This window comes from Dicentrarchus labrax, unplaced genomic scaffold, assembly GCF_905237075.1.
Source record: "Dicentrarchus labrax unplaced genomic scaffold, dlabrax2021, whole genome shotgun sequence".
Lineage (NCBI taxonomy): Eukaryota > Metazoa > Chordata > Actinopteri > Moronidae > Dicentrarchus > Dicentrarchus labrax.
The window spans coordinates 13,133,601-13,159,327 of NW_026136714.1; the positions used below are offsets into that span (position 1 = coordinate 13,133,601).

At 41.2% G+C, this 25,727-nt stretch overlaps 1 protein-coding gene across 2 annotated transcripts in view; it reads right to left on the minus strand.

Moving 5' to 3' along the window:
* fbxl17 (F-box and leucine-rich repeat protein 17) overlaps nt 1-25,727 on the minus strand; it is a 209,808-nt gene that overhangs the window by 85,503 nt on the left and 98,578 nt on the right. Inside the window, exon 9 of one of the 2 annotated variants that reach the window (XM_051422551.1) lies at nt 20,472-20,496. The exons of the other annotated variant lie outside the window; for it this stretch is intronic. Coding sequence (XP_051278511.1) covers nt 20,493-20,496 — 4 coding nt within the window. The 3' untranslated portion in view covers nt 20,472-20,492. Of the gene's footprint in view, nt 1-20,471; nt 20,497-25,727 lie in introns of those variants that run through there. 2 annotated transcript variants of the gene reach the window in all.

Here is a 25,727-nt window from a genome sequence, read left to right on the forward strand (position 1 = left end):
AAGCTGACAACACTCAAGCCTGAGCCCTCTTAGGTGCCTTCCCCTGGGGAAAAAAGACTATCACTGATGGAGTTTCTGTTCCTCACTTGTACTTGTACTCAGATGTACAATAAATAAAAATAAAAAGAAAGGTTGGATGTCACAAATTCAGACAAGGCAGATGGTTCAAACAGCAATAATCTCTCTAGCACACAAACACAACAGCTGTCACCTCATGTCACTCCCAAATACGACTCAAAAGATGACCGCTGGTAAATTGCGGGGAGTTCATACGCTTGACTTGTGCACAAACACACACACACTTAGACACCCTCAGTGTACAGTACCCGATGGTTGGGCGTTGGAAGTAATGAGTTTGTGTACAAGCTGTTATAAAATGACAGCTGGGAGTGTGGACCCCATCGCCGGCAGGTACGGCCCCTTTTTTGTACACCGAATACAACCACACTCACCCGCACACAAAACACACTGCTGCTGCTACAGAGTACTTCCCTAACTGCATACTTCTGTCAATACCACTTCTCTTTCAGGGAGTGAGTCAACGTTAGAGTAGAAGAGAGGAGTGTGATGGAGGTGGTTCACACCTCTGTACGTGAGTGTGTGGCTGTATGGATGTATGTTGTTTGCATACACTTCTACCACACACTTAGCAAGGGTGGACAGATGTCCTCCCATGTGTGATGAGTGTGGCAGGTATGGTAATGTGTAAACTAATGTCACACAACCACACCTTGCAGCGTGCATCACGTACTGATCCCACTGCCAACTACTGGAGCTGTAATTCACTCCATCTCCTCCTTTCAATCACTTCCACAATTTGCCCATCAGTAATTCATCTTCTGGTACCGTGCTCTCGCTCACTCACTATTCTTATCAGAATATTGTCAGACTCTGAGGCACTTTAATTGACAAGTACAAGAAAAGAAAAATGAACTTTTCTTGTTAATGACTGACGCAGAAATTCTGGTCAATTAAGGACAACTAGAAACAGTAAAAGACATACAATAAATAGTATACAACCCATATTGCAATATTAAATGCATTCATCATGGTCTGCATTTGGGTTACACCACATAATTTCCCTTCCAGTCTGTAGTCTCTCAATCTCAAATTTCTTTCTGAATGACAATCAGATACAAATGTAAGGCTAAAAGCATGGGAAATGAAAGCAGGGCCACCATAAGCTCTTTGTTATTCACCTGTGAGCGCTGCGAGGGAGAGGTTTATTAGATGGAGAAAAAGAAGAAAACCCAATAAGCATTCGCTGAGGTCCAGACAGGGTGCTCTTGCTCTCTGCATCCCTCTTTCTTCCTTTCAATCTTTCTACCTTTAACAAAGTCTTTCCTCACCTGACTGCTGAGCGTGTGCACCCTTAAAAGCTCTCAGAAACACATTAATTTGCAGTCTTCCATCCTGCCACCCGTCCATCCATCCATCTGCCTATCCATCTATAAAGCAGCTCAGCTTCTCCCTCCATCCTCAGCGCTCCATCTGTCCATCACTGCTCATTACTCTCCCCATTTTCCATTCGTTCCTCTGTCATATTTGTGACCATCCATCCATCTTCTTCAATAAACACAACAGAAACTGCTGCATGTAAGAATATATGAATTCCCTATTGTTGAAATAAAAGTGGTAGCCCTTTTTTGACAAAGATCCACTCATGTGAATTCATCAAGCTAAATACTAAAGGTTTCCTGTGACTCCACAGGTAAAACCATTAAAAAAACCCATGCTGTTGCAGCAGTTACTAAAAGTAGCATTTGTTGGATTGGTTTGGCAATAAGGAAGTGATTAATAGAGTGAAATCAGTACAGATAAATAAATCAGAAACATCTTTAAGAGTCCAGGGAGAATCTCGCTCGTAAATCTCGATTTACTCTAAACTAAGAAATTAAACTGCACAAGTAAACACTTTTTAACTCATCTGTATTAGTTTCAGGGGAAAAGATTTTATGGTCTATATACATTTTCTGACAACTCCAAAACAATGCTGGTTTAACCTTGAATAGAAAATGCTCACACTCACAAACAAACACAATCTCAAGTTTCTATATAGCAAAGGGAATTAGTCTAAACAGACAAATAGCTGTTTATTCTCAGCTTTATCTGCAAACTAATCCAGACAAACAAAAAAGCGTCTAACATCCCCGCTACCTGTGGCGACTTGATCTGATAAAAGTCCCCGCCAAAAAGATTCCCCTTTGTGCAAAACCAACTCATCATCTCCAAATGTGAACAATGTATCTTTCCCTGAAAACTAATTTCCCTGTGAAAATGGGGTTTTAAGTCTTTTGAGGCTCCTTTTAGATTCTAATAAACTAATTCCAAGGCCGATGCCGAGAGAGGCTTATTTCAATTTCACAAGGCTTTGTTCGAATTTGTTTTACATTATGATGCCGGTGGGCAGGGAGGGAGGCGGGGGGCAGGGTGCTGGGTGATGTTTTGTTTTAATGCATTCAGGTATCTTGTTTTGTTGTTTGCGCTCCTCGCATCATAAAGGGAAGGAGGAAAATGATATGTACCAACTCAGTCTGGTTCATCCACTCTCAATCTTTCTGTCTCTCCTGATCTGTTATACAGACAAATACTGGGATACTCTCTCTAGAAACAAATAAATAGTGTATATTCAAATAATAAAAGTCATGCTTTAAGAAATGCCTATCCACACTGGTGAAAAGAAGCCTGTGTCTGTACCACTGTAAGACTGTCTTTCTATAAAATAATATTTTCACTGCACATTACAGCAAAGTAAATCTCCATAAACCCAGTGATTATTCTCACTATTTTCCAGTCGGACTGAATAAGCCAGGCAGCCTCATACCAACTGTTGTAAGTCCCTAACAAATAAACAAACACACACACACTCATGCACACACAGAGAGAAAGTGTGAAAAGTTGATCCCTTTCTGTTGCGAGTTGACAATCAATCAAACAGCTATAAAGACGGATTTCCTCACATGTAAACACCAAATAAAGAACACGAATGAGTAAAGTTGCAGGCACGACAACTAGTTCCCGGGGGAAAGCAGCGCATGCAAAACTGTGGTTAAGATACAGGGTGCAGAGCAGTATAATAGTAATTGCAGCCACTAATGACTATAATAACATACCTTAACACTGGGCTGCTCAACTCTGGGCTGCCTCTGTTGATTGCAATCATTGTTAATTGCATGTGTTTGAGCCAATTAAGAACAGTAGCAATTTCAACTGTTGCTGCTCTGACTGGGTCCGTTTCATTGTAGACAGTTTACAGAATGTCTACGCATGAATACTTTTTAACATAAAACTTCTGCGGAAAAATATAATTATGAGAACACACAAAAAACAGTGTTCAGAATATTCAGGAACAATCAATAACTTCAACAAACTCAGCATCATCACAGCAGCTCATGTTCGACGGGCCTTCCGCAAACATAAAGACTGTATGCGTTGTGTGTTCAGATTAACAGCACTGCCACTGGCTGAGTAAGGCTGTAGCAGCCATTAGTTAACTGTTATCTCTCCAGGGGCAGAATATTGTGTCCGCATGGAGTGCATGTGCAGCAAAACCAATAAAAATGAATTTCCAAAGAGGACTTTTACTTCATGTGGATAATCATGCATGCTTACACAAACGTACAGATACAGTACACCTAAAGCAGACATGTAGATACCTCCCCAACACCATAATTACACGCATGGAGGGGTGAGTTGGGTCAGCAAATATGAGTAGAAAACAGATGCATACAGAGGGAAAGCAATAAAAGCAATACTTGAATATATATTATATCATGCATTCAAATGCAAATACATACACATCATTCTGCTGTATCTTGGGTAGGCATAGGGATGCTCAATGTTTTTGTCATGCACTCTGACTCTACTGTAAAATGCCTCAAATAACACACACAAGCGTGCCTGCATATATACATACATAAATATTAGAGCCTGACCTATATGGGATTTTTTTTAGACCATTACAGATTGTGGAGGGAAAAATTCAATGATAATCAAAATGGCAGGCGATATAGGGAAATTACAAACATATTCAGAAGGTTGCTTTCTTAAACAAATAACTTTATTAAAGAGTATTTAATTTAAATATTATTTTACATGTTAAATAATTTAACATGCATTGTCAACCAACCCTCACTGACATTGCTAAGAGCTGCTTCTTCTCTCTTACTCTGTGCTGCTTACCACAGCATTATAAATCATAGTTCAATCTGCTGGATATCTTAACACAAAACCAATATATTAACACAGGCATTAAAAGTTTTTGGATAACATATGCATCGATACCAATATGTCTCTGATATCAACAATATCAGCGGATAATATGGGCCAACTGATAATATCCTAGAACCTGACCATGCATTGGTCTAGCTCTAGCTAATTCTGTCTCTTTTTCTCTGGCTCAATACAGGACGTTGTCTGTTTAATGAAATGCCGAGCCATGACATCATGCACCACTGTGCCCTCACAGGAGGAAATAACCAAGATAAAAACTTTGATAATTTGGTCTGTGATGTTCTACAGTCTCAAGGAAGCTGTGGCATTGTGCTAAACTGCACAACGTCACAGGATTAGAAAGAATGTGCCGTGTTTAAGAGCTTTCAGTACTTCAGTTACACCAGAGCTGCAATGGTTTGGAGTTTACAGTAGTTTGATTCCTACTCCCTCCTTCTTAATTTCATCCAACAAATGCTGTAGGTACGTCTCCCCTACAGCCAAATTAATACTGTGAGTTTGATGTTAAGATAATGCTAATGCAAACTGAACATTTCTTAACATTTCATCACAAATTGGAAGGGTTTTATTGTGGAAGTACTACAATAAGTGCAGTCACCAGGGTTTGAAACTCACTGCTGATTCTTTGGCAAGAGATTTTTTTTTAGGCTTTTTGTCAGCGAGAATGGTAAGAGAGGAATGGTAAAAAAAAAAAAAAAAACACCCACGGTGAACTGCTTACATGAAAAGCTGAAAGCGACAGGTGCACAACACAGTTTGGGCAATTCTCAAGCCTCCAACATGTCATTACTGTGCCATCCTGTCATATGGAAAACCACTTATGTGTGGCAGAGTTGTTCTTACCAGAATTGAAATCCAGCAACATTCCTTACGCTTTTTCATCAGTCATCCATAATTCTTTTGCAGATGCTGGGTTACAATGATCTGCAAAAATGATTAAAAAATACCCACACACTGCTATCTCATTCCCAATTCTTATTTTACTTCAGTTGGACATGACAGCATTTCCACAACAGACCTCCTCACTTCTTTCTTTGGGCCACAATAGCAACAGTGGGCAGTTTTACAGGTCTTGTCAGCAGAGAGTATGGCTGGGTGGGTAGAACAGAGTCATGCTTATAAAAGATCACCCCTTGCCAACAACCGACATGATGGAACCAGCTGGGCTAGCTAGAAGCTGAGGTAACATGTCATTGTATGAAAACTTCCAACTGGGTGGTACTGCTGTGAAATACTACCCCTAGAGTTGCCCAGGCATATTTTAATCATTAAACAACAGCCTTCCTTCACTTTTACTGCATTCTTTTTTTGTTACTTTTAGGACCTTAATAACCTATTGAGTTTCCCCTTTACCAGCCTTTAAGGTAATAGAAACTATTTGCATGTATTGTATACTGCAGGACTGCTACTGCAATGGAAAAGTGATGTTCTAAATCTCTAATATACTGTGTATAGAAACAAAAATGTACCTCCCCAAAATAATTTCAATTCATCAGTCACTATCTCTCTAGTATGTCGTCAACTTCTTTACCAACTAAGGAATAAAGTTACGTTTCTATTTTTCAACAAGAACCTATTCTCATTTAATTATGTCACTCGTTGCTTCAATGTAGGTGTCAATTCATTCCAAAGAAAGGCATTACGTACTGAAACAACATTTTCCAATTAACCAAACACCTCCAACTGTGGCATGTCTTCAGTTATTGTTTGTTCTACAGAAGCACCGATACATCACCACTAAAACCAGGGATGCGCATGTCTCTTTTATTATCCCCATTTCACAGTTGTTTCTTGTAGCAATATAATAGCTTTTACTTATAATGTATTGTGTAAAAACAAAACATTTAACTGGAAGTAGGTGCAAGCTTGATTATGACAATCGCATGACAATCACATGACAATCACGGAGTTTTGAATGAAACTAAAATTAGCAGAGCTCAGGTGATAATTATGAATCTTTCAAGGTCTCTCAGTGTTCAAAATCCAAACTTATTCATTAAGCCTTTAGAGGGAAAGCAGGCTTGGTCAATCACTCATGTGCATGTTTACTGATTGAGATTCTCCAGGGATTAAATCCTGACCCGCTGCACACATGTAGTTTACACTCACACACTCCAACACACACTGCCAGCAGCTATTTCACCATGCTGCTGAATGCTATTAATTCTTGTGCCATATCTCCTTAGGTGAGAAACTGGTGACAACCAGCAACCTCAGTCAGAGAAACATTCCTTCTCTCCCTCTCCCTCTCTCTCTCTCCCCCTCGCCATCCCTCTCTCCTCCTCCCATCCCTCCATCTCCATCCATATTCAGCAGATCCAGGCATGTGCAATAAGGAGAGAAGGAGGGAGGATTGGGAGTGGAAGGTGGAGACAGAGGGGAGGGTGGGTTGGTGATTGTAAATTCAGCATTCAGCACCAGCTCTTCTTGTTGCGCAGGAATGACCCATCATTTCACACTGGGCCAAATGGCATGAATTCATAAATATAAATAACAGCAGCAAATTCATCTTTTCAGGATGCTGTACAGAGGCACAGACAGGGCCATATTAGAATAAAGACGCCTTCCCTCTCACTATCTTTCTTATTATTACCCACCACACACACCTTTTTGCCTTCTGTATCAACTTCCACATTTTTCCTGCTCCTTCTTCCTCACTCCGCTTTTTCCATTGTCACTATCTGCTTTTCTGTTGCTTGTTTGCAAGTTCATCCAACTCTGTGATGATTCAGAGTCAAGCAGTATGTGAGAAAAGTAAAAAAGTAAAATGACAACATTATTTTACTTCCTTTCTCTTCAGTCCATACCTTTTCTATACTTGAGCTGTTGCTTTTTTTTTTTTTTTTTTTTCCAATTTGGCATAGGTTTATGGGTTAAAAGGGGTTTGCTTGAAGCAGCAAAAGAGTGGGCTGAGATTGGCCAGGGCGGCTGACAGTTGGATTGATAAGCAGCTTGGCTCTCCCTCTGCACAACCAACGCATCCATTTGCCTTTTGCACAGTTCTTCAGTCCTTTTCGCTGTAAATTTCCATCTTTTCTACCCCCTTGATTGCTCAATTCTGTGCCTGTTTTTTTTTTTTTTTTTTCCTCTTTGCAGCAGTCACACAAAGACACACGCACACACACACACACACACACACAATCAAAAGTGTTATGTGGCTGTACTCATACACACAACGAGAGACACACCAAGCATTAGAGCTGGGGCAGATACAACTGATTAGTCAAACTGCCACCTCTCCACACCACCAACGCTAATGGTTGCCACGGTAGTCAGAGATAAATATGGCCAATCAGAGACAATCACCGGGCGGGCTGAAGAGGCAGGTGAACTAATGATAAGGATGGAACAGAACGATGAAATTCTCTCACAGAGCCTGACAGTCATTTAGCAGGACTGAAAACAAGTGTTTTTCTCACGCATCAGGTGGGAGCAAATGACACCCACAGCCTCTCTCTCTTGTTCACTCCTCTATCAGGCTCGCCCCTCACTATCTCTCGTTGTCACTCCAATTCCATTTACCACTTTTCTGTAACAGAAATTCAAACCGGTAGAGAAGGGATCAAATAAATGTAAATACAGATAAAGTGGAGATAGAAATAGCACACCACCATTCTTTCAGCTGAAATTTAATGGTTAGATGAATATGTAGGTAAAATATAATGTGCTGCTTAGGAACAGTGTCTATTCTTGTTTTTTCTCTCCCTACTATTCAGCTATTTTAATAAGAAAATAATGAACTGAATTGCTACCTCTAAAAATGGAAATCAGATCACATTAATTTTGTATTATTCTTTTTTAAATATTACCATTTTTTGATAGAGAAATGTCTGAGTAAAGACATCAAACTTTAGAATCAAATATGACAGCACCAAACAAACAAACACCATATGCTTGGAACAATAATAACTATTAATAAAAATAAAGTAAATTAAAATTGACTTAAGAAATTTAAAAGCCTCTAAAACTTTATTAAGAATTTAACACTCAAAAACTCTGCTAGTCTATTTCAGCAGGACTGTGTGGGAAATCATCCAAACTGTTCTAACTTATGCTCTATTATTTCTTGTTTGCATATCTGCCAATAGGCGACACCGATAACCCAATATCTGTCAATAATGCCAATGTATCAGTTGGTGTCTAATTGGCACAGCTCAAGCTGAAAGGGGCCATCTCAGCACAGCATGTGATCCATCTAAGAGGTCCTCTTCATCCAGATGACGAGCACATTACTTAGGCCAACACATGCAGCTTAAATCCTCTCCTGAGTGAATTTCAAATGGAAAAACAGAGCACAAGCAAAGAAGAAAATGCACTTAAGGGCACTTAATCACAGATGTGGCTCCTTGGTCTAAATCAGAAATGAATGAGGACAAACTGGAAGTGTATGGGACCACAGATGTACCAGCACTTTGTGGAGAGCAAAAGGGCATAGAGCCATTAATGATGAACACCATACAGTTATTCTTCTATTCCAGATTTAGAGCTTTAAGCAGTTCTTCAAATAATAATGGTTTTGAAAAGCCCACAGAAAAAGGTCTTACCTGCAAGAACAGGGCTCACCTACTGTATAAGACTTCAGCCGAGGGCAGTGACAGAGATCTTAACTCTCTGAGCCACACATGACCTTTCTCTTTTATGTTTCTTTTTTCTTTTTTGCTCTCCCCCCACTCTTCCCCTCTATTTTCCCTGAATTCGTGTTTTCTCTTGTTCCAGGCTGTTGCTGCAACAGGCTTTTATAGGAAATGAGCACACTGTTACATATCAAACAAAGGTCAGTGTGTGTTAGTAGAATATGGAAAATGAAGTCATGTCAAATCACACAGAAAGGTCAGTGTGACGTGTGCTTGAGTGATCGGGTATGACTTCCTGTGAGCAACTGTTGCCTTCAGTATGAACTAATACACATGACTGCATCTGCTGTTAGAGCTCATTCACAGGATCAATACCGCCAATCACTGAAACACGAGCAGAAACATCCTCTCAAACTAACCAAATAGGACTCCACTAGATAACACTGTGTTCTACAGTTGACTAGTAATATTTTTTTTTACATCTCAGACTCTTATTGCACAGCAGATAATTCTCCATTCATTTTGTATAACTACATTTTCTACTGCTGTATTGCTGCTGCCAGTAAACCACCCATTCCTTGAAGTGAATATTTATGTTTTGGCTGCACCTTAAGAAAGTAAACAGATGTAGACTTAATAGTCTCCATCTTCATGTATTATTTTCTGTAGTTTGGTATGCAGTTCCATGGAAAGTCATCATGTAGGTGTAATGACATTACAGCCGAGGAATATGCAGCCATTTTGCAGAATTAAGCCATTTCCTCATGATGTTTCCCAGATAGTTACACTCCCATACACTCCCATCCTGTTCACACTGTTAAACAAATTTAAGAGTGTTGTCATTAATACAAATCACTTGATTTACACATCAGTGAAACTTTATGGGAACCTCTGGAGCGTCAAATGCACCACAGAGTCTGACTCCCGTCTCCATTCCTCAAAGAAAGAAAGTGTTTTTTGGCACAGAAGAAATGTCCCACCCCACTAATGTTGCTCTGATTTAGGATGATAAAGAACTTTCAGTAAAATGAGTGCCATTGATGGACAGCAGTAAAAAACAGAAAACCCACATACTGACTTAGAGCTGCTTGATTTCTAAGTCACAGAGGATATTTATTTCTATTAGTTGACTGTGCATTCATTTATCAGTGTATTTACTGGTTTCTATTTAGTTAGCAGCATTTTGCACTGCCACACAGCGTTAAAGACATCATTTTCGTGTGTGGCAACATTTTTCCCACTTCAATATAGGACCTCATACTAGGAACAAATGGAAAGTCCCTCTCTTTAAAATGGAAGGCAACACGCTGGCAACAAAGCAATAAGGTTACCTTGGAGGAAAAAGGCTTTATTCTGAAAGCCAAGGGTCCACTGCTGACACCTGAGTTCCTTTGATGGAGCCAAGACAAACTGCTTTTATTGAAACATCAAAAAAGGTTGAAAAGGAAATAATCTTGACATCTGTGAGCTGAACTAGCATGCAATACCAGTGGCCAATGTCAACGTACTCGGGTATTTATTCCCTTAATAAAAAACCTCAACCTGGACTGCGCAAGGAAACAGCTGAATCAAGGATGAAGGGGGCTAAGGTTGGTCAAGGTCTTCAACCCCATCATAAACATGTACAGATGCACAAACTGAGGAGACTGACAGACATCCCAAGGAGATGCTTGCTACTCTAGTCCCATTACAATTAAAAAACATGAAACTAGATTTATATTTGAATCTACACATACAGTACATGAGAGAGAGTAAATTAAAGCAGTCTGATGTGCTGTGGCCTGTACGCTCATCTCCCACCTATTTAATTGCAGCAGCTCCACTCTGGTTTGGGTCAAAGTGTCATTTGGTTCTTCTGAATTATTCAATATAGGATATTCCTACAGCTGTAGGCTCTTATTAGGCTTTTTTTCACATGGATATGCACCTCTATTTGCTCCATGTGAGCAGAGTGAAAAAAGGACTGTGAGAATGCTAATTGATAACCCCCCAGGGCTGATAGAGCAGGTGGCTGACGAATCAGTGCAAGTGTGTGAATGTGGTTTCATCATACTGCAGATCAAAACAGATGAAAAGAGGTGCCAAGCACACTGAGGATGGTGTGTTTAATCAAGTAGCTGTGATGTAGCTCATGTTTGAGGAGAGGCTGGACCTCAGCAAGACACAAAGGAACCAATGGATGTGTATCAATAAGGGACAGACACATCAGCCAGGAGTCCTATCATAGCAGGCCTGGGCAATGCTTACTGGAGCCTGACAAACAGACTGAACCACTATTTCATTTCCCTTTATACATTCAACCTGACACTGTGCTTATGTTATCCATATTCTTGTTTGGAAGGGAACATCATTTACAGCTGACACACAGGCTGCAGCAGCAGTCCAAGCCCCCAGGAACAGCACTGGGTTGTGAGATGATTTTGGCGTAGTGGCTGCACGGAGTATGGCAACTTCTGCATTCATCGTGTGACGCACACTGGCCCAAAAAGCATTTTTCCTTCACACAATCATTGGAAAAGGAGCATCTGGAAAACGGTGAATAAATTTTTCTGGGCATCACAAATCCAGAGGAATGACTCTTTGTCTTATCAGAATTTGTTCCATTCGGTCCAAAAGGACTTGGAAGGTCTAGAGGAGCTGTATGATTAAATGATCTTATCCCATTCAGGTGTGCGTGAAACCAACAGGAAGTTAGCTGGCTCGGCTAGCAGAAGTCTTCGATGTTCAAGCTCTAAACTGGTTTGAGTGGAAAAGCACTCTAGTGCGTACAACATGTTGAAAGTGCTAGGAGCAGTAAGCTTCACAGTTCAAAGAAATATGGTGAGTTGAGTTTCTGTAGGGTTGACTTACCACCATTGTGTTATTGAATGCTGCGACAAAGCTGGCTAGATCTGATTGGTCAACTGTTTACTAAGACTAATTTGAATGAACAATTCAAAGCTGCAATGCTAATACTAGAGGTCTGATACTAGACTAGTCATCCATGCTTAGTACACTCATTTTATTATTTTATACTATTTTGTATTTGTTCTTCCATCTGTTATTGATACACCTATATTGTGGCATGTCTCAGCATGAAAAAATATCCCTATCAATATTGCGATATTGATTTCAACCATATCACCCAGCCTTATATTAAAGTTAAACAAACTATCTCTCATCCCGCAAAATAATTTTAACTTCCTACTCCACTCTCCTGTCCTCTCCATCACTGTCTCCTCCCTCTCTGTCCTCTTCACTTCCCTCTATGGCAGCATGATGGAGTAGGGATGTCTATGGAGAGGTATGACAGTCGGATCGTTGGCTGTCACATAGACCGATGTCCATCTCTACCCGCCCAGACAATTCTGACAGCTTAACAATGAACGTCTCAATGCCCAAACACCAGACGCGCCTATGTGTATACATGCACAAATACACAATCACAACACAGTGATCGGGGGCGATAAGATAGGCAAACAGGCAGTTATGCATGGATAAACACAAACACAAATACTCTGCTACACAGACAGATTACTCCTTTGAATCTATTCTGGCAGCAATCGTGATACGAGCACACATTAGACTGCTTCCTGACATAAAAGGTAACCCTGATCGGAACGAAGCATTCCACAGCAAGCGTTGAGCAAACACTGTTTTCACCACTTACATATTTGGTTAAAGTATTGCGTTTTAAGAATAGCCAAGAAAAACACCCCAGCTGCAAGACTTGAAAACGATTTCCCCAAAGTTGAGTTAAAAAAAAAATGCCCCCACTACTTTACTTTGACTTTGTTGTGAAAACTGGGCTTCACAAATGACAACCTACAGTCTTGAAAAGCTTTGCTGTTTCCACACAGAGAACAACACTTTTACTCAAACACGCTTGAGCCCAGGATGTTTTTGTTTCCCTTTGCAGACTCAATGAGCTTACTGTAATGCCATCAGCCATTTCATTGTGCTCTGCGACTGTGAAATGGTTTTGCTTGCTTTCAGTCCACCCCAAAGATGGCTATTTATCACAAAGTACAATATTTTCTGCAGTTAAATTTGGGCTCACAGTGCAAGACTTCCAGTACCCAGTTAAGAAAACAATAGTTCACAAAACAATCTAATCACAAGGTCCACTTAGTAGCTGTTCTGGAGCATTCCGTTGTATTGCACAATCAACCTCATCAGATGGAGTTTTGCCAGTTGTCATAGAATTACAGATGTTCAAAATGTTCATTTTATGAGCCCTTTAGGTACGTTAAGCAAAGTCCGCCTGGTGAAGAAGATGATGTGATTAACCTTGTGGTGAGATTGGCTTGTCTAAAACTCACTGATTTGTGAGATTTTCAGAGTTTTATCCTTTCAAACCAAGCTACATAAATGAGTAAAAACATTATTAACTACCCAAAACACTCTACAGGCAGAATATTGAATATAAAACATTACGAGACAAATTCATGAGGACAGTTAATATGTGGTGTTGTTTTAATCTTCAAATCTTGTATTCTTCATCAGGACAGGTATCTGTAGAGGTGTCCTCCCCCCCCCCGTTCCCAGTGTTTACAGTTGGGCAGGGGTTTGGTAGCCTTCCTACCAGCTCAGCTTCTTCAATAATAGATGCCTGCAAGACGTTGCTGTTCTATCTCCAGCTAGGGGGCTGTGAGCCAGCGGTTGAGATGGCTCGTGGAGGGTTATTCATAGATTGCACGTACACACGCACTTCCCATTTCACCCATGCAATTCTGCTCCCTCTTCTCCCAGCTGCCCTATTAAACTGAAGAATCTCGGGAAGTGAAATGAAACTAGTAAATCTCAACTGCTTTTATGATTGACTTGATATGATTTGTATTATAATTTGGACCCAGTGCTCCTTCTCTCTCTCCCGTTGCCTCCCACCAACGCACTCCCTATCCCCTTCTCACTCCTTTCATTACTAAGAGTGGCTCTTGTGAAATAGGCCATAGGGTCTTCACAACACACAGATGTTCATATGTATACACACATATGCGCACAAAGCCTCTTGCATGCAAATGTACGCACATCCACACAAACTGTAACCTTTCTGTCCCTTGCTAAGCAGGTCTACAAGCAAGCTGAAGGCAATAGAAGGTGGACAGCTCTTAAAAGGTTAGAGAGTCTCAGTTTGAGGACCAGGGGAGAAAGCATGATTGAAATGTGGAGATGAGATGAACAGTTATAGAGGAAAACTGAGATCTGACAATCCAATCAGACCCCTCCCCTGACAGAATGGGCTGAGCTCATAAATGAATGTATGAGAAAGCCTGGAGAGATAACCAATGGGCATAAGAACCTCAGAGCAACGGAGAGAATCATTATATCGACTAAGTGATGGAGTGACTGACAGACTGACTGACAGACTGATGGAGTGACTGTCTGAATGGGCCCTTTGAAATGCAGGCAGTTTGAAGTTGGATGTCTCAGGGTCTTTGACCATCAGAGTCTAAACAGACAAAAGGCAGGAGAGGGCAGCTTATTCGACTACGAGCCCTTTAGCCTTCTGTGGCTTCATCAAAAGAAATGATAACCATACCTCCGACTTCCTCTCTGCTTGGCTGATGTGCCCTTGGGCTACACTTTCCTCACTGCTCTGTTTGTGAGTGCATCTGTTGAAAATGAAGGCCAAGTCATAAGTGCTGGCCAGGCCTTTCTACTTCACACTCAGATCAGGGGCCTAAACACCTGCAATATCCTCTCTCTGAAATTACTTTTTTCCTTTGACACTTTGCCAATGAGAACTCAAAAACTGGTCTTATCTGTGGAACAGCAGAGTGAAGGCTTCACCCTCGGTAGCCTTTTGAACCATACTTTGAAGATAGCATTAATGTACAGACATTTTACACAGTGCTATGAGTGACACTATATGTTCTGAGACACAGTATTGTGCCTTGAGTCCAAATCCTCGTCACAGTCATCGTGACTCAGAATTCAGTTCTCCCAGCAAACCTTGTCATGCTGTTTTTCCAGGCTCTAACCACTCTATCTTTCTTAGTACAGCAAAAAAAAAATATCTTAAAAAAGGAATCCAATCTCTCAGGTCCCTCTCTGCAGCAAGGAACGACTCTGGCCGAGCTTCTGACACAGCCACAGAAGGGCCTGCAGCCACACATCTGTCACCAAAGCCAAATGACTCACAGAAGCCTGGGCCCAGTTACCTGCTAGGGCCCCATGTCTGTCCCAGTTGCTGACCACAGGAACACACATGTACATACTTTTACACAGGCAGAGTGACAAATACACACCTGCTACCCTGAACACTGACACACACACAGTCTCTGACTCGCTCTGCTTTTTCCAGTCTCCTGTGGATGGCGCGTGTTCTTTCAACATCCTTTCCTGCCAATATCAGCTCTTTTTAACAGAGTAGGAGCAAATCATTCAGTCTATATTCTGTGGTGAGAGGCCAAGGCAAACTGGGCCTGCGGAGGCAATGGAATAGGAGCTGCTGGCACCAGGAGAGGAGAGGAGAGGAGAGGAGAGATCGGAGAAGGGGGTGTGGCACAGGAAGCACATTAACTCTATCTGTATGGTAATACTATTACCTCCCATCTGATCAGCATGGTCCCCTCCACATTCACTGGCTACCTTCTAGCTTTCATTAGCAGCATGAATTATGGATCTGCCCTCGCATCTAAATGCTAAGCATTATGCCATTTGTGACGCAGTTTTCCACATTCTTCTCTCTCTCTTTCTTTCCTGTCTCTCCTATCTTCCTCCACTTCACTCTCCCGATCTTTTCCAGAGCTGCCACAGACTACGATTACTGCAGAACTATTAGGGGCTGTGCTGAACAAATTTCCATACCATCATATGCCCCTTGAGATACTGATACTGAGAGTTTGCTGATTTTATATGCGTGCGCACACACACACACACACACACACACACACACACACACACACACACACACACACACACACACACACACACACACACACACACACACACACACACACACACACACACACACACACACACAAAACCTAGATTTTTTTAGCTGCAAGATCTGACAGGACCAAAAACTGTCAGGATAAAGCTGGAAAACATGGATAAATGAACAAAATCAGGAAATTCGATAGAAGAAATAATGAAAAAAGAGTGAGGAAATGTGAAGAGACAAGAAAAGAGGTATGGACTAAAAGAAAAAGAGAGCCAGTGGATAAGAGAAAGACAACAAAAGGGAAGAAAGATGGAGCTTGCCTGTTTCAAGCTGCTAGAAGTGAAGCCACATCAATAAGCCCCGTGCAGTGCAGGTTTTTAGAGGATACATCAATGGAGCGACTGAAACTGGACACTGTGTAATAACAGCTCACTAAAAACATTACAGCCACTCATAAAGAGTCCAAACCCGCTTTAATAGCTGCCGAGATGTTTCCTTTGGCCTAACCAAGGCGAAAGGGGACACATCAGAACAAGACAGGAAAAGAGCGGGTTTGTGCGTGCACTAATACAGGTCAACGGATCTGTCTTCAGCTAGATGATCCGTATGACTTTTCTGTAAAACCCCAAACCGAGTTCATCTGTCCGTCCAGCCGTTCTTTCGTTAACAGAGTCACAAATAGCCCAACTGCGGTTTGGTGAATGACATCAACCTCTCATTGACTCTTTTACGAGCTCCTCTGACCAGCGTGAGAAACCATGGTACTCTAACCTCATGAAGGTACAGCCCAAAGACCCGACTGAAAGTACACATGCAGAAACACACACTTCAACAGGGAGGAGATGCACTGAATGTAAATGTTTGACGCAGACACTATGGAACAGCACAGAGACCGCACATACTTTCCCATGTTGATGGCGGAGTAACTGAGTTTTACAAGTTGAGCTTCTCCTCCTTGCCGCATTTCTGGATTAAACGCAAGATCTTTTTTGGAAACGTACACCAAAGCAGCCTTTTAACTGATGATTCAGTTTGTTATGGTTGGAATGTGAACTAAGAGCAAACACACATCACAGAGAACATTAGCTCTCGCCCACTGTGTCTTTTTTCCCCCTCACAAATTCATAAAACATCATCAGATTACAACAGCAGGAGAAGGTCAATCAAAAGGCAAAAAATAGAAACACGAGCAAACTGTATGAGGGACGGACAAAAGGTGTCCTCACACTGAATGTGAAGCTAAATTTAGGGGCAGAAATCACTCGAGGGCAAAAGAAGGTAAATATGTGTCCACTTTCAGAATGCTTCAGCTTTGGCAAAAACATTCTGCTCGTGTTTTGTTGTTATTGACACATTCACACAGCGATAAGAGAAAACAAATCCGGAGCCAAACAACAAGAAACGTGGAGTTTCATTTAAACTTTGAAATCAGGCTAACAAGTACGCACCATGACACACAAGTACACTAGCTCCTGTTACATGATGTTAGCAACACAGGTATTTCAATATGTACGTTGAAACTGTTGTCTCTGGGGCGCCCTGGCAGATCATCTGGTAGAGCTGGCGCCCCATGTACCAAGGCTGAGTCCTTGCTGCAGCAGCCATGGGATTGAGTCCGACCTGTGGCCTTTGCGGTTGTGAGATGTTTTTCTTTGTTGTGGCAGCAGTTTGTGAAGATTGTGATTTTTAATGTTAAACACAGACTAAACTTTAATACAGGATGCATAAGACAGGGTGTTACTCTTCCCAAAGCCATCCATATTGAAATCACAAATCACACTGAAACTTTACTGAATACAAGCAGTTCTAATGTGTAACAGAGAAAGTTGATAAAGCCGCTCTGAGAATTACCTGCTGCGGCTAATTATCCAGACAAACACAATGGTAGTCTGTTATCGACCCCACAAACGTGACGCTACAGCTTCAGCGTGCCACAGAGTGGAGAGCAGAGTGGTGGAGAGAAGACGGCAAACAGACAGAAGGAGGTTTTAAAAGATAGAAGTCAAGATGGACAATCCACTGTCTTATCTTTAAACTCCTCCCTGCAAACTGACCCACACTATACACACCTCATCTCATGAGATTCGATTTAAACCATCAGTGCACAGCCCTCGGATCAAACAAAACTCCTGATGCCATTTTAGCCATCATCGTCGCAAGGGTCAGTTTGTGTGAAGAAGTAGGGAATTGTGACAGCACAGTGAATTGAGGCTGCACGCAGCCTGAGGTGTTCCTGCTAGGCTGTTTAAGATGGTGACACACCTTTTCCTGCCTGTCACAAACAACCAATAGAGCCAAAGTTTGGCTGTCGTGTTTCTTGCGACTGCAAATTACACAAAACAGTTAGTTAAGTAACTTTTAGGTAACCTAACACGTCTTTATGTTTGTATGACGACTCTGCCATTTTGCCAATCCACACATACGTATATGGAAGTGCAAAACGGAGAGGATTTCCTGTGAGTCACATTGCATTTAGGGTTTCACTTCACTTGCTACGAGGGTGCACTGCACTTGACCTGCATAATTCAAAGATCGGGCCAACACTTCATGACGTGGGATAAGTTTTGATGGGGATTCCCTGAGGACTGATGGGACTGAAATTGCTTGAATGGGTCCTGCCACGAAGGAAAAGCGAGAGAGAGAGCATAAGGAAACTCACAAGTGATAGAAAGAAAGACGGAAAGAGACCTTATTCCTTGCCTCCGCGTCATCCTCCCTCCTCCTCTTTACTCCCAGGGGAGCTGGCTAAAAGACAGACAGGGATATGGGCTCTTTTTTCCCTTCATCTTTTGATAATCCCATCTTTTTTGTGTTTGATGTTCCTCTCTATGCTCTCTGAACAAATCCCCTGTCCCTGCCCCCCTAATCGCATTACCTCCCAAGGTGTAGTGCACTCTGGGTAACTGGACCTCACCAGCGCCAGCGCACTACTCCACCATGACCCAGTACTGACTGCCAGCAGAACATACATGCACACAGTCACACACTTAACTCCCTCTAAGACACAAACAAACAAATACTGGCACACAGGCTCATAAAAAAGAAAAAGACGCCAACTTGTCTCTTGCCAGAGCAACTGACTCATACTGCGATGGCACGGGGTAGGCCTCAAACTGGCAACAGAAGCAGCATCACACCTGAATACAGCAGTATACAGTTGTGACCAAAATTATTAGCCCCCATTATGAAATTAGACAAAACTCTTGATTTCTCCATGGAAATGGACATTAACAACACGTGTTTGTTATTTTGGAAACAAATACACTACAAAGACAAAAGTTGACAAGTTTGATTAGGATATTTTATTGATACAATGAGTTGTAACAAAAAAGGGCAAAAATTTGAAATCCAAAATTATTAACCCCTGGCCAATAATAGTCAATAGTGTACCCTTTCTGAGCCACAACTGACAACAACCTCTTAGAGTAGTTCTTTACTAGGTTGGCACAGGTCTCCTGAGGGATTTTGGCCCATTCTTCCAATGCAAATTGTTCCAGCTGGTCCAAATTGCGTGGTTTCCGAGCATGAACATTCACTTTGAGCACCCGCCACAGATTCTCAATAGGATTGAGGTCTGGGCTCTGTGCGGGCCACTCCAGGACCTTGGTTTTGGTATCCTTCAGGAACTGTTGGACCAATTTCGATGTGTGCTTTGGGTCATTGTCTTGTTGGAAGGCCCAGCAACGACCTAAGGATAGACTACGAGCAGATTTCTGCATATTATCCCTCAAAATGTCAACATAATTTTCTTTTTTCATGATGCCATGCACCCGAACAAGGCTCCCTGTGCCTGAGGCTGCAAAACAGCCCCACAGCATGATGCTCCCACCACCATGTTTAACTGTGGGAACTGTGTTCTTAGAGTTCAAGGCCTCTCCCTTTCTTCGCCAAACATAAGCAACATCCATGTGCCCAAACAATTCCAGTTTAGTCTCATCAGTCCAAAGCACAGACTTCCAAAACTCATCTTTACCTTTCAAATGTTCACAGGCAAACCTCAGTCTGGCTTTGATGTGCCACTCTTTGACTAAAGGGGTTCTTCTTGGACGATGGCCCTGAAGCCCACCACGATGGAGAGCCCTCACAACTGTGCTCCTTGAAACATTAACTCCGGAAGAGGCCAGGTCAGTTACAATCATCTTGGCAGATGTCCGAATGTTTGATTATATCGAATTTATTAATGCTGCAAACATTGGGAAGAATTTTAGGAAAATGTTCCATAATTCCTGGGGGGTTCATAATTTTGGTCACAACTGTATGACCAAACTACTTTTGAGTGAGAAAATCCAGATCTGGGAAAAGAAACATTAATTTCAATGTCTGTCTTACTGTTACTGCACACCACAGACATGACTAAGGAAGACAAGAGGAAAAAAGCATAGAAATAAAAGAGAAGAGGCAGAGGGAGAGAAAGAGAGGAACAGAAATTCAGCCAGAGTCTGTGGCATCCAAAAGCTACTAAAACTGCTCTTCATGTAGAGCCAACCAACATAAGTGAGGTATTAAATATGAACCCTATGAGACCACGGCCAGAAAGAAAGGTGCAAGTAACAGCGAAGAGAGAGATGAAATGATAAAAGGTGAAGAGAAAGTAGGCTGAGCTCCTCTTTCCATAGCAACGACCAAATGTTTCTCATACATCTTTTAGAGCAAAACTTCCCAGCGTCATCTTTGCTATACATGATAGACAAATGCAAACCTCTCATTGTGCCAAGGGCCAGAAAACACCTGAAAGATCAAAGCTGAAATATGCAGTTTGAGGGAAAGAATGTACACAAAAGGAGGGGGGAATTATGAGTGAAAATTACTTGTTTTCCTTACCTGGATTTGACGCAGCAGTAGCAACATGAAAAAGACAGAGAGAGAAAAGAGAGAGAGAGGTTGGTTAAATGTTCATACAAACAGGATAACATAAATATTCATAGGTGCACATGCTGTGTGTTTCCAACCTCCCTGCCTAACTGTATGTCCATTGGGAATGTTTGTTCCATGTTGCCTCGTGTAAACATGATCATGAAAACCTCCCTGATTTGAAGTCTATATCAAAGTGATTTATTAACTAAAACAGAGCAATAGCCACACAGGGGAATATATTTTTAGAACATTTATTGTGTATGACAGTACAGCAATGTTTGTTTCTGTCAATATTGGCATACAGCATTACATAACAAGTGAAAACATATTATTATCGAAATATGAATTATTTTCAGTAGTCACCGCTTTCTGTGTCCCTCACATAGCAGGAGACAATTTAGTTTGAACCTTAATACTGACAACAGAAACTGCAGGTTAAACAATCCAAAATGTGCATGATAATGAGACCATACCAAAATAAAACAAGAAAAGAAAGTCTATTTCCAATAAAATAGTGTTTAAAGTAAACTGTGTGGGATTATGTCAGAACACATCTATACCCTTATAGAAGCTGCTACTTTCTAAAACTGGATTGGACATGCAACTTTTCAGTCTTTTTCACTTGACAGGAATCTTATGTTTGCTGATTAATCCAAGGAGGGAAACTGGGTCATTGTACCATGGAATTAAGGTTGGGGATGATAATAAGAAAAGTAATAAGGGCTTTGAAAATCCATAATTGCCACGGTGTGTCAGTGATATAAACATTAAATAAACCCCCCAAAACATCTCCAAAATATGCACGACTGTTGAGCCAACTCTGTAATGTTATTTTGCTTGGCAAAGTAATTTGAATGTGTCATCATGACTAATTTCACAAGAACATATTAATGAGAAATTCCTACAGGTAGTGTGAACTGAAAGGTTGGGAGATAAACAACTCATTAGAAGAGGTTCAGAGTGTCACTCTAATTGATGTTTGGTAAAGGCAAAGCCACCACCTCTCTACTTTTCAAAACATTTTAAAAACCAGAGCGTGCTGACGGGCAATGTGACCTGTGAGACCAGACTAAATCAAAAACTTCTCACAAGCACAGAAAGAGGTTGATGAATAACGGGGACAAGGTGCAAGATGTCAAAACTATAAACAACAATCATGCTGGTGACAGCCAGGAGGGTACGAGGCATGGAAACTACTGATGCACACAAACAGGCAAAAACATACTCGCACAGCCAGACGGAGGCAAGCGCATGATCACTGACACACAGAGGCGAAACGCACACACACCGATGCAAACGCACAACAACTCTCTGTTGGCTTTCAAAACAAAGGTATTAATCATCATTACACACATACACACAAACGCAGAACACGGGTGGGCCGGGGGCTGGTGTGCCTGCGGGACTCGTCAAAGAGACACACTGACACCTCAGTGCAGCCTTTACTGCTGCTGTCATAGCAACCAAGGTCAAGTGGTCTAAAGCTGTGCGTGCACATGTGCGTGTGCATGAGAAGGAATTGTAACATGCTCCCAGAAGAACTGGTAGGAAGTAATGAGGTAGTTGCTGTCAGGATGGAGTAGGAAGACAACACAAATCCCTCAGCTGTGCAGGATGGCACTACCTGCCCAGATCCAGAAACAGGCACATACCAACACACTAAATCGATAGATCACACGACAAGACTGTGTTTAGACATAATTAAGCCTGTAAATAATGTTCAGCAAACTGTCGTCAGCTTGAGAGCTTGACAATGACATTTGCATTAAATTCAAAGACTATGACACCTGTGGAGCAAAGGAAAAAAATATATAAATATGTAAAGCTGTATTCCCGAGCAGAGGTGGTACACCACCTGGATCCTGAAGCATCTTGTCTTATGATCAATTTAGTTGGCAGATGAAGGCCTAAACAACACTTACACTCATTAAATACATATCATATGGTGTGAGAAAAAGCACCACAGCATTTTTCCCATGACGATTAAAGTTTTATTTCACTTTATTTCATAAGTGTAATAATTTTTATGTTAGCAGGGGCGGGTTTTGTCTCAGCCTACCATAGCTATAAAACACTGTGGGAAACTCTGTATAGAGTAATGATACAGTTTTCCTAGTTGTGCATTGATATAGCACATGCATAGTTTGCTTTATCTTTTAGTGTGATTTATTTTTACATAGTCAGCAACTTAAACCCCTTGACCACCAGTACACCCCCATTCTATCACACATTTGAATCTCAAACCACCTTTTTTTTTCTGTCTGAAACCAGTTGCCCTTCATGTCTTTTAGTTTTCACCTTACATTAAGTTGGACTACAAGGTAGACAGGCCAAAAGCACAAACCTTGTAAAATTCATATTAAACGCCATGCTAACCTTCCAGTCACGAACACCCTTTGACAAAGAGAAACTGATTCCGACATCCTTCATGCACAGACTAAACACAATGTCAATGATGACTTTGTGCAGAGGATTTGAAGAGGGAGCTTTTGAAGTGCAACTCAGTGGTTTGAAGTTCAGCACTCTCTTCCATCTAGTCCAATTTATTCTTGTTTCAGTCACTGAGGCATCAGTATCCTGACTCCAAACACAGTGCCTGTCAGAACTGTTGTAATCTTCAATGGAGTGGTGTCACTCCTAACAAAATCTGTCACAATCCACTGAAGGAGGCGCAAAAGTACAAAACAATATTTCTTTATTCTCATACATGATTTAAAAACATGAGCCAAAGGCCACTATTAGAACCAGCTTGTCTAAAATGTATACAGGCTGGGATCTTGGGTACAAATACATGCTCTTTGAATGAATAATGACTTTGAAAACACTTTGAAAAGCTCACAAAACATGTGCACACAAGACACATACTTCATTTTCACATACAGATATCCAGCACTCATACTGACACAAGAAAGTAAAGAAAACCTAAAGGATTAATGCCCAAGCAGATAGACTGTACTTATAGCAGCACATACACACAGGGATCCTAACAATTACATGGTCACAAAGGCAAACAAAATAGTGTCTGTGCCTGAAATCAAAAGATACTACCAAAAAAAGAAAAGAAAAAGAAACACGCCCAAGCTACAACTTAAGCTATATACATAATATGAACTTGTTTTGGTATCTGTACACTTTTTCTAAATGTATTTTTTTCCACTATGTCATATTTTTTTTATCTCCTTGAACTCTTTTGCTGATGACACCCAGTTGTATTTGCATAGTGTTACTTTCTGACTAGAAAAGCCTGTGTTGTACAACACATTTGTTTATCAAACCTATCAGCCAAACATTCTACACAGGTACAGAATTACCTAATTATTAGTCAGGTTGTTTTGTTTACCAAAGGTGATCTAACCTTTAGTAGGCTCCCAAACTGCTTATGTCTTTTTGACTTTTGTCATTGTTATCTGTTCATCATCATTATTTCATTTTCAAACGTATCATCATTTAATATAGTATTATGTTGCAGCACATTATAGTGCTTTCCATAGTACACTACTATATGGGCAGAAATATAAAGATGTAAAGCTGAAGGAACATTTGCATAAATATGCCTTCATCAGGACAATCATTTCTTAATGCTGTGTTGATACCTGACAAAGATGAGCATCTCCTGTTGACCTCTCTCTCTGATCTCCACCCATCTGTGTAATACCGTTGTGCTAATTCTATCAATTCTCCCACTCAATCTCTCTCCTTCCTTTCTTTCCTCTGCATCTTTCTCTTTCTCTGTCTGCGATACTCATCCAATGTCCCTGACTCTCTATCTCTGGTGTGTTAATTGCAGGAACTAGAGACAAATCCGACCTTTTCAGTGTAATCATCCCTTTGGCTCCATTAGATCTACAACCCGGGCCCAATCACCTGCACACACACACACACACACACACACACACACACACACACACACACACACACACACACACATACACATACACTCAAGCACACCTCAATAAAAACACACCCCACTCCACCAGAGGTTAATCACAGAGTGAAAGTAGCTAGAGCCAGGGACATGATAATTATTCCATTCCCTCTGGACACTCTCAGCGTCTCTTCAGTGCCCTGCAAAGGCCTTCACCAAAGAAGCTAAGGGAAAACTGGAAAAAAATATCCCATCAGTGGTCATACTGTATATAGTTTTTTACCACTTCACAGTGGTTTGGCAATGCACATGGGTCATAAAGAAAATTCAACACATGGACAGGAATGCTTGCTATGAATTACAATGACAGGGTTTGTGACTGGTGGTGTTCATTTTCAGATGATAAAATCAGTAAATAGGGGTAACATCTGCACTCTTATGTTGTGTGTGTTGGAAGGTTTGTACACTGTGCTGATACACTGCCATCATCTGACAAAACCTTAAAAAGCTTTTTTTAGAGCCACAATGAAGGCTTGAAAATGAAATATCAGCCAGAAGACAAGAAAATAAATACTGTGCTGCCTTGATTTCTGACTCTGTCAAAAGTTATTTCATTGAAGAAGAAAAGATGGTTGGCCTGTAGAGCAAGCGGACGGACAGAGAGAGTTAAGAGGAGAAAAGGACAAGGACGGGTTATCTCCTGACATGCCTGAGGAAGACTGGTGACATGGACAATATTAGCCTTCCACTCACATTACCTCACACTAACAGTGATTAGATTTACAGCATGCACACATGCCATCGATGAACACATACACATGGTCACTGGAAAGCAAACAGACACTCACATTTCTACATCTACACACACACCATCTGAAAATGGAAACAGGCAGGGAAACGCACAATGACCGACACACTCTCACACACATATACGCATCCCATCAATTAGGAAAGAGCCATCCAGCGATCAGTAAAAGCTGACTTCAAGCTATTAGTTGAGACAGCGCGTTACAGATTGTGGCTGCTCCTCTCCCTTAACTCAACCTTTCTTTTTTCATTCTGTCTTTTTTAAGAGGGGGCAGAATAATTAATAACTGGTATCATTCCAATAAAGCCATTAGCAGTCTCTACATTTGTTCATTCTCTCACTCGTCTCTTGTCTCTCTCTCTCTCTCTCTCTCTCTCTCCTTGTTTCTTTCCCTTTGCTTACCTCTGTCTCTTTTTCTGTGATAGATGAACATGCTGGAAAGCAGCTGTAATGCAGGATAGCTTTTAGGGGGGAAAAAAATAGTAAAGTACTCCAAATTGAAAATAAAATCAGGCCTGCCACAAC